Source organism: Sinohyriopsis cumingii, chromosome 3, assembly GCF_028554795.1.
Source record: "Sinohyriopsis cumingii isolate HCF-2022 chromosome 3, ASM2855479v2, whole genome shotgun sequence".
Taxonomy (NCBI): Eukaryota; Metazoa; Mollusca; class Bivalvia; order Unionida; family Unionidae; genus Sinohyriopsis; species Sinohyriopsis cumingii.
The window spans coordinates 69365647-69375721 of NC_142963.1; the positions used below are offsets into that span (position 1 = coordinate 69365647).

The window sequence follows — 10075 nt, forward strand, 5'->3', positions numbered from 1 at the left end:
ATTAGAACGATGATAGTTTAAGCTACCAATGATAAATCAAAGAAGGAAATATGAAATATAAAACTATTATATTTTGTTTGATTATTTATTAGGTATTTTAGGTTCATCTATCCACTCTGACTGCATTTTTTAGACAACTGTTATATTTAACGAATCCTGGATTTACCTACACAGTAGGGTCTCAGTCTTGCCAAAGGCAAGAACCAACATAATTTACAAACCACATTTTTTAAAATTAGTCGGTGATGAAAGATATACACAAGAAACAAGAAACAGAACACTATCTCGGTAACCTACAATGATTGACGTTGTTCTTTAAAACATATTTTGAAATCAAACAAACAAACACAATAGCATCTAGCCAAGATGCACGTACTGAAATAGAAACATATCGAACCTTTGGACAAAATTAATAACTTCTTTTGGAGTACTTATGAAGTTATTTGCGTTTCGTTAATATTTCACCCTCAGATGTGGTTTCGCAGAGACTATTTAAAACGGTTGAGGTGATGTTAACACAACCCCTATCTTCAAGAAAGAAAATAATGGCCAAGAAGTCAATAACAAACTAATTAGTTCGACAACTCCTGAATGTAAAATCTCGAAGCGATCTCAGAACATTAATTAGAAAACCTAATAAAACTAAATAGTATGGGTTGTCAGCAAAGTGACAGCCATGATGATATTTCTAGGTGAGATAACGATGGACTTTTGTCTGTACGGCTCGTATATATCTTTAACAAGTCTTTCATCAGAAACTGACTGAAGACTGTGCTAGAAAGCGCTTTGCGACGGGGAAGAAGATTAAGCTGATGACTTGTCTTCTCACGTGCTGTATCTGTCCAAAAGTGTTAGTTCTGTGTCAATATTTCTGTAGATATTCAGAGACTATATATATATATATATATATATATATATATATATATATATATATATATATGTATATATATATATGTATATATATATATATATATATATATATATATATATATATATATATATATATATATATATATATATATATATATATATATATATACTACAAGTACTGCAACCCCTGCTACATTCGCTCTACTGGAGAAATATATATATATATATATATATATATATATATATATATATATATATATATATATATATATATATATATATATATATATATATATATATATATATATATATATATATATATATATATATATATATATATAGATAGTCGTGCTGACGTGCCGTGAATGCTAATACATGATTCAAGTAGCATTAAATAAAGTAAATTTTGCGAAGGTGTTTAAGATCTAATCATGCTAATCCACTCACGTTTTTATATAATATCTGACTATCCTGTAAAGTGAAGAAAAACAACCAGGAGATCAAGTCACATAAATGCATAGAATGCATCCTTTATATAGTCGACTCATATCTTTGACATGCGCAATTATGAGAGGAATCTGTGTCTATCATACACACTGTTGTGGACAGATAATCGACAATGCAGACCAGAACTAGATCAGAGACTTATTTGATGGGAATATGATGACGTAAGGATTGTTTATTCTTCATTTCAAGTGACATCTATTTTGCTCCGCCTGTGTATAATGCAAATTCGCATATTTTTAGGGAATCAGGATCTAACAGGAGTATACACAGCTCATGCTAAATTTATCAGTGACATGGCTTTCACAATCGCTGTACCATGTGTATCGGCTAAAGACTTTACATTAGTAGATGATTTCCCAGAAGATTTTTCTATTAATTAATGAAAACTGTGCACATCGATCATTTTACGTCTGGCATGCATCGGTGGAATGAATCAATTTTGAGGCTGTAAAAGATGAGCTACATGGTGTTGAAAATTTAACGACCTGCAGAATATATATTACTGTGCTGCTGTGTCCGTTGAGGCCCAGAAGGGTATTTACTGTGCATTCGTGTCATTTTGAGGCAGCATGCTTAATTAATATGCGATTGCACCCTTTTGAGGCAGAGAAGGATATTTACTTTGCTATGGTGCCCTTTTTAGTTATAAAATGGTAATTACTTTGCTATGGTGCCCCTCTGAGACGGAAAAGGGTATTAACTTTACTACTGTGCCCTATTGAAGTAGAGAATGGTATTTTTTGTGATATTGTGTCCTTTTAGAAGCAAAGAAGGGTATTTACTTAACTATTGTGTCCTTTTTTGGCAGAGAAAGGTATTTACTTTGCTATTGTGTCCTTTGGGAGCAGAAAAGGGATAAATGGTTGCGGGTAAGATAAACATTTGCATGTACACACATCCTAAAGAGCACGATAATTTCGATAAATCCGTTTCCTTTAAGGAGTCTGCGCACTGGAGTTGCATAGTAATTGGTAACATTTCATGCGCTTATTCAGAGTGTAATACTTGCTCGGATAACGTAGTTCTTTCTCAATCATTAATTAGTTATAATCTTTCACACTTTTTATCCATATTCCTGTTATTATAGCAACTTTATTATGTAAGAATGAAAGCACTGAAAACTTGTATATGTTTGTAATAGACAGAAGATATTATTTTTTTTAAATTTAGTGCGTAAAGGGTAGTGTGCAAGTGTATGTATGTGTATGAATGATAATCAATTCATATTGAATGTTAATTATTGGAAAAAAGCTAAAGAAATATAACCGAATATGTTGTAACATCCACGAAGAGTTAATATTTGACGGAAGAATTTTCATTTCTAAGACAGCTCTTTATGTAAGATTTTATTATCATTTCTCTTTGCATTCTTGCTGTATTAATTTGAAATAAAGAAATAAGTTAGGCAGTTTCACGATATCTTTTCGTTATTTATGGCCCGCACGAGTGAGTCGTTATCAATCGAACTGATTTTTATCCACAGAGCGCAGATAAAACGGTAGACAATAAAACGATTCATGCCCTTCTTATAAATGTTTCGTGACTCAGCTGAAACAATATCTGATTTATCATTGCAAGGTACAGTTATTCTGTACGTTTGAGAGAGGGTCCAGGATAAGTGAAGTTATTTGCTTTAGTAGCATGCAGAATTGACAGAATATTAAACATACCTCTATGCTACGTTCTTTCGTAGCATGAATTTAATGTATAACATTGATTTTTCTTTGCCTTTAGCAAAAATTGGTTTTGTTCAGTTTGGCGTAATTTGACCACACACACATTTCCTAGGAACTCGGCGGACCACGTAATGGTCTTTCCTAATGTTGAATGTAACGTTAGCTAACTATAGTAAAGCGCTTTGCATAAAAACGCTATATATCAAAATAATAATAATTAGCCTTTTTGTTCTATAATAAAAGCATCACAACTCATATTTTCATATCAGTAGTCTTTCCTTTCTAAGAGATGGATCAGCCTTTTTTAGCTCAGGTTCTCTATTGTCCGTGTACCTCAGTTTGAGAACCTGGAACATAGACAACTCCAACTATTACCTCTGAATAGGAGGACGCGAGTTTGAGCCTGAGTTTCTAGCATAGCATGAAAAATGATGCATTCATTTATTTACCTGCTGGAAGACTTTCTCCGATAACTGTGTATGTGTGACAGTCTACATATGTTAGATTAATAAAATTCTTCACAGGCGTGGATGGGAAAAGTCCTGGTCAGAAAAAGCTCATGTTTGGTGCAAAAATTCCGATTCTGAAGGTGGAATTTTCCTGTCCAAAACCCATGAAGGATTATTTTCACATATTCCTGAACGAAAATAAGAGTCGCAGTCAAAATGGCGCATTGTCAATATTGACGCAACTTTAAAACAGCAAGGCAACCATTTAAAATGTTATCACCTTTATATATATATATATATATATATATATATATATATATATATATATATATATATATATATATATATATAAAAAGATAGTTTTGGTCATTCATGAGCACTCAGAAATTTAAAGTTATTTAATTTTTTATATCATGGTGTTTGTATACATTTACTAATGGGAACTGAATTAGATTCGTGAGTCCTAAAATATTTAGTTTACAGTGAATAATTCAGTGTTCAATGTGAAGCTTGAAATGGCGTTTGAACCCCAATCAGCGTTCAAATAACGGCGGTCGAGACCGTCGAGGTAATGGGGCAAACAGTGTCCGAACTGAGTCGAAACCGGACTACATAATCTGCACTTGTAGTTAATTCGCTCAGTACAAAGCGTCCTGTTTTAAGGACACTTAATGTGAACCAGCTGCACGTTTTGGGATGCAATTAATGTTTATCTTAATTATTGTTAATGCTCTACTGATAATTGAAATCTGGGAGCTTTTTGCCAATTTGTTTGCACAACGATCACTGTAGGTCATGTGATGAAAGATAACAGTTGTCAGATGAATCTAGAAATACACATATTTCCCTTCCTTGTTCTAATCTAATAATCTGATAAACACTAGTATACACAAGTATGAATGTGAGAAACGCCTTTATGGCTTCAAGATCTGGACATTGATTGGTATAAAAGCCAGTAATAGTTGAATTATTCTTTCAAGGTGTAAGTACTCCAAGCAAGTTATAACTGTATCAGGTGACGTACAAACTTATGCAAGTCACATGACCAATTGTAAAACTTGACTGGGTACAAAACGGCTGACAACCTCCGCTTCAAAAGATAAAATGCAGTCATCTAAGCTATGATCGGAATAAACGAATGTATGTGTTATTACTTATAGAAATGACGTGCTTTGCGGTTTATTTGGCAGTAAAAATTATCCCACAAAATAAGGAAATTAATTATATCCATACTGATTGTACTATCGTTTGAGAGCATTGCGATTTGTGTTAAGAGGGTGGGGGTTGGGTGTGGGCAACTGATTTAATTACTACAGCTGTTTGTAAATACTCATATACATAGTCTTCACAAATAAGTTTACGAAAGATTTTCCGGGGTGTACGGGACTTGCGACTTTGTTTTTTTTTTCTTTTTTTTTTTCTTCTCACAAGGCTTAGTCATGCTTGCTATTGTATTCCCCAACAACGACCCGGAAAAACAGAACAGAAGCAAAGACTGAAGAACACCAAAAATCTGTAAATGTAGTCTTGCTGTTTAAAAGTACTGTACCATACTCTGAACTTAGAACTTGAGAGTGTAGCAATGTTTATTGTCGCGTTACCCAATATCGACATGGAATCGGGATGCTATGACCGAAAGCTCAGAATGCATGGGGTTCATGCAGAAGGCTCAGAATGCATGGGGTTCAAGGCAATCATAACATTCCATTGGTAAAGGGCATATGGTATTCAAGACTTTCATTACATTCCGTACTAACATGTAACTAATAATCCCACTTTGATGACGTCATGTAGCTTTAGCCTGCCAAGACTGTCTCTGCATAGCGAATGTGCAGATATCAATCTGAAGAAGAAACACGGCAGAAGTACGCCCCTTGCGGTGTGTTTACATTTTGTTTTTTTATGATTAGTTTATTTTTGTTGTTGATGAATTTTTATTTTAGGAATACGTTATATTTCTCTAGCTACTCCCATATCAGTACCAATCATGTTATTTCCACCACTCTTTATTTAAATTAGAAATGAAATAATATAATTCAACATATGCGTTTGTGTGGAGGTAATTGAATCTTTAATAGGGGTTTGCGACGAGGAAAGAAAATCCCAGCCGAAGGGTTCCATTATTTGACTCCAGCGAGGTCCTGCTGAGCGGCGGGACGACTTACGTAATCCCTTGACTGTCATTTTTTATTTATCTCGGTGTCCATTTTTTCCTTTCAAGACAAAATAAACCTTTAGTTTTGCAAGATTAATAAGTAAATTCAACACACACCAGTATTCATCGGGGATTATTATTTTCTCATCTTGCCATATCAGACACACAAAAAAAGAAAAACGCAAACAATTAAATAAATTAAAAAAACATGCAAATTAACGTATCCTCTCTACTGAGATTTGTTTATCTCTATGAAAATCCCAACAAAGATTCTATTAATCCTACCCTAGTGTTCAGAAATTGTGGGCGAAGATTGGTTCAACCCCATAAATTCTGACCCACAGGTTGTATTTTCCTATTCCACAGAGCTGCATATGGTGGAGTATATTATTATCGTCTTCCATCAATTAAATTCTGCGTCATTTTGATATCAGCTGGAATGTATGACTTGCTTGAAGTAAACAAATGGTCGCTATTGCTAAAAACAAGTGTTCGGCCCGGTCTTTTGACAAAACACCCGGATAGACTGTTTGTGATGTTCTCAACAAGAGAAGACATACGTACCTTTAATGAAATAATGCAAGGATTGATTGATTCGATCGGTCTAACATTATTACGACATTGAAAAATATGCAAGTTTTTAATGCAAAGTACATGGCAAAATTCCACTTCTAAATATACGCAAACATAATTTTAAGTTTATGTAAGGTAGATGACTCGGAAGGAGAAAACATAATAGCCCTGTCCCCACAAATCACTCATCCAAGACAACACCCATTATTGAAATGGCTTTATCGAATGAAAAACAAAGTAAATTTTGACACTAACATCGAATTCTTTCTCTGGAATGCAAACCGTCAAAATATACTGAACAAAGTAGTTACTTTGGGGAATCTGGCACGTTAGGCTTTTCTGGATTTGTATTTATGTACACACACACATACACACACATATATATATGTAGACAAAAAGCGAGCTATAGAAGGTCTCTCATGTACCATTACTGTACTATAATGTCAACATTATATAACTCCGACAAAATGAAATTTTTACGCAGTAGTTTTGCTGAGTTTGCAGCAAATGCAGACAAGTTTGGTTTTCGTTTCCGTCATTTGTTTTGCCAACTCATTTACGACTAGATGAATGGTTTCGAATTTTGGAAAAAATAAATGCTTGCATAGATAGAATAACTGATCCTGACAACCCAACAACAAACTGAGTGTGTGTGTATGTGTACGTCCGTGCGTGTGTGTGTGATTTGTATTTTTAAACTATTTTAAAAAAATTTAATTCATATCGCTTCGAAGTTTACAGTATGGCAATTTAGCGTGATGTCTAGCACTGGCGCTTCGTGCCGCAGACATGTAGCGTCATGTCCCACCCAGGCACATTATCCTGACACTAGGCCGACCTATCCTCACACTAACCTCTTAACGCTGAGCGCCAAGCGAGGCAGCTGCTATTACCATTTTTCTAAGTCTTTGGTATGACTTGGCTGGGGTTCGAATCCGCGATCTCCCGTATCCAATCACTTAGACAACCGGAGCTGTAAACAACAAACTACGACATTATAAAAGATGAATAACTAACCGACACAGCTTACTCGATGCCATCTAGAGTTTTAGTACTTTATGATTCATTCGTGTGTGCGTTGTTATGTATATTTAATTTGCATTGTTTGTTAGCTTTTTTTCTCTTTATTATATGCTATTGAAAATTGCATGTTAGACTTGACCTTGTCAAAATCAAGTTCATTGTCTATTTGATTTGAATCAGTGTTTTTTTTATATTCTGTAAACAACTAACACACACACACACACACACACACACACACATATATATATATATATATATATATATATATATATATATATATATATATATATATATATATATATATATATATATATATATAAAATTCCTTTTGATTATGGATTAACTATCAGGATTATTATCTTGGCTCGAATCAAGGACATTGCGTTTACCACATTTTGTATTCTAATTATAACTAAGATTATATTTGGCAAACAATATGAACCTTCTAAAAAGTTATTGTCCATTAGGTATTTTTTTTAATAGAAATGCTAATTGTGACCTGAGGTCAAATAGAGGACTATTAATCATGTTTTTTCTAGAAATTTATATTCGTGCTCTAAGATCTGACCAGAATCAAGTGCATTATTGCTGTGTCTAGTAGTTCATTTGGGCTGGAATTTATTTCACTGGAATTACAAAACGCTCTTAAAAATAACATTCTTGGAAATAGAGACTCGAATTTATAGTGAAATTTCAAATAAATATTTAAATTTGGACTGCATTATTTTGACTCAACAAATGACTGTTGGCACAACACCACTGCACGGGCCACCACAGGGACATCAACACATATCGTTGGATTTAATTTGGATTTCTACTGATTTTTATTCCGTACTTTTATAAATAGGACATGTGTCTGTAATTTTATGATTATTTGGGATTTAATTCGCATTACCGTAAGTTCCTTTCTCTTCATTTTCACTTTGTATTCCAGGGAAATAAATTATTTGATGAATTATGCAAATTTGTTGGTTCTCACTCTTTTCTTTTACTTATTTTAATACCACAGAGAAGTAATAGTGTGTTCGCGCGCGCGCTCGTGTGTGTGTGTGTGTGTGTGTGTGTGTGTAAGAGAGAGAGAGAGAGAACAATACTTTAGTGGAGATATATCCATTTATGCAAATTTTGACAAAATACACTGTTTGATATCAGTACCACCGATGATCTAGTTATGAAACGCGTACAAAAGTCAAAGCGTGAAAATAATTTTAAGATCTAGGGAACATATTTTAACGTCTGGCCGAGAATATATCGCCGGACCCGCTTCGTTTCTTCTTTAACAAACTGCCGTCGAGCTTTTATCTTTGACCTCACATTCGGATCTTCTAACTGCGAAGTAAATATTTAATTTACTATTGCTCTTTTGCTTTGATTACCTCTTGGGTTTGTGCATTAAATCTAGCAAGCTTTTCGATGCTGAGCATAAAATCAATTGCATACTCCAGGATTCTGTCTGTGAAAGTACATATGAGCTGATTTTACTTCAGAAATTGTTATTGGCAAAAAGTTTTGTGCTGGGTATCATATATGCAGGGAAAAAAAAGATTTCCATTACTCATAGAAGATTACTCTTGTTGCACAAGTTTTTCTTTGGTGCGTTATTTTGTTTTTTTTGTTTATTTTTTGGTCCTCAAAGTATAGAATCAATTTATAGAAAACGATCGATTGTCGATCAATAGCCGATCATTCGATGATTCTTTATTGATCTTAGTTCTCCTTTGTCTCTTTAAGATTTCTGTTGACTCTGTGTCTTTTTAGACCGGGTCACCAGCAAATAATGTAACTACTAATACACTAACAGCTATGAAAGTCACATACGTATTAGTCAGTTTTGCATTAACCCCAGAATAGTTGGGAAAAATAAAATGGTGTTGGTGAACAAAAAATGTCGATCGATCCATTATCGATTGATTACAACAATAGTCAAATCGAAGGATTAAGTCAAATATACAAAATACAACATTTCAAGCTTACCGTATCCCAGAAGAGGGGAGAGGATATAAACCCTAGACCACAGCTTGCTGTCAGGTCTCATACTGCATCGTTGGCTTCCCTCTTGTCACTCGGTATTGTTTTACTTAGCGACAATGTCAGCCTTATAGATCTATCGAGTCCTGTTCAGAGTTTTCAGGTAAAAATCCACCTCGGGTCCAAGAATTAAGAATAAATATCAGTCTGCGGGGTTATCAATCGTCACCTAGTGTGCCTTACCTGCCGTAAATGATACCGCTATTGCTACTTCTTTTTTATATAAAGAATACTGTCGTAATCCAGCTTCACACTGCTGGTGCAGTACACAATTTCAGATAAAATGTTCCTTAATTCCAAGAATACATGTCAGTCCTTGTTGTCTCTGTTGGTTACTGCTAAAGTAACTTTACATTCACCTTCCTTATGTTTGGTCAATGACGCCAATGCCAGAGTTTCTTTGACTGGCCAACAGAAGTCCTCAACCAATGGAGCCTATGGAAGATATTATAGTCGTATAATGCCAGTATGGCCGGCGTACTTTCCAGGGCGGTTGTTTATTGATTGTCTACAGCGCAAAGAATTATCAATGAATAAGCCAATGAAACCGTACAAACACTAAAGCATTTGCACGGTTCCTGAGTAATTTGACGGGAATGTTTTCGTTGATAAACAAAGATGAGCAACTGCGTTGTTGTGTTTGCATAATCTATGTTTCGAGGACTATCAAGCCCAGCACATAATGAAATGGTCTTATTTGTGTCTTGCTTCATTTCGTGGCCAAAGAAATGGTTTGATTTGTCGAACATTATAAGATACAATCAGGAACAGTTGACCATAACCGAGTTTATTTA

General features: G+C 34.4%; 1 protein-coding gene across 1 annotated transcript in view; it reads right to left on the reverse strand.

The window, feature by feature from the left end:
- LOC149803048 (UPAR/Ly6 domain-containing protein bou-like) overlaps positions 1-9862 on the reverse strand; it is a 107038-nt gene extending 97176 nt beyond the window's left edge. Inside the window, exon 1 of the mRNA XM_089952604.1 lies at positions 9228-9862. Within this exon, the coding sequence (XP_089808730.1) occupies positions 9228-9288 (61 nt within the window). The 5' untranslated portion in view covers positions 9289-9862. The remainder of the gene's footprint in view (positions 1-9227) is intronic.
- Positions 9863-10075: the final 213 nt, after the last annotated feature.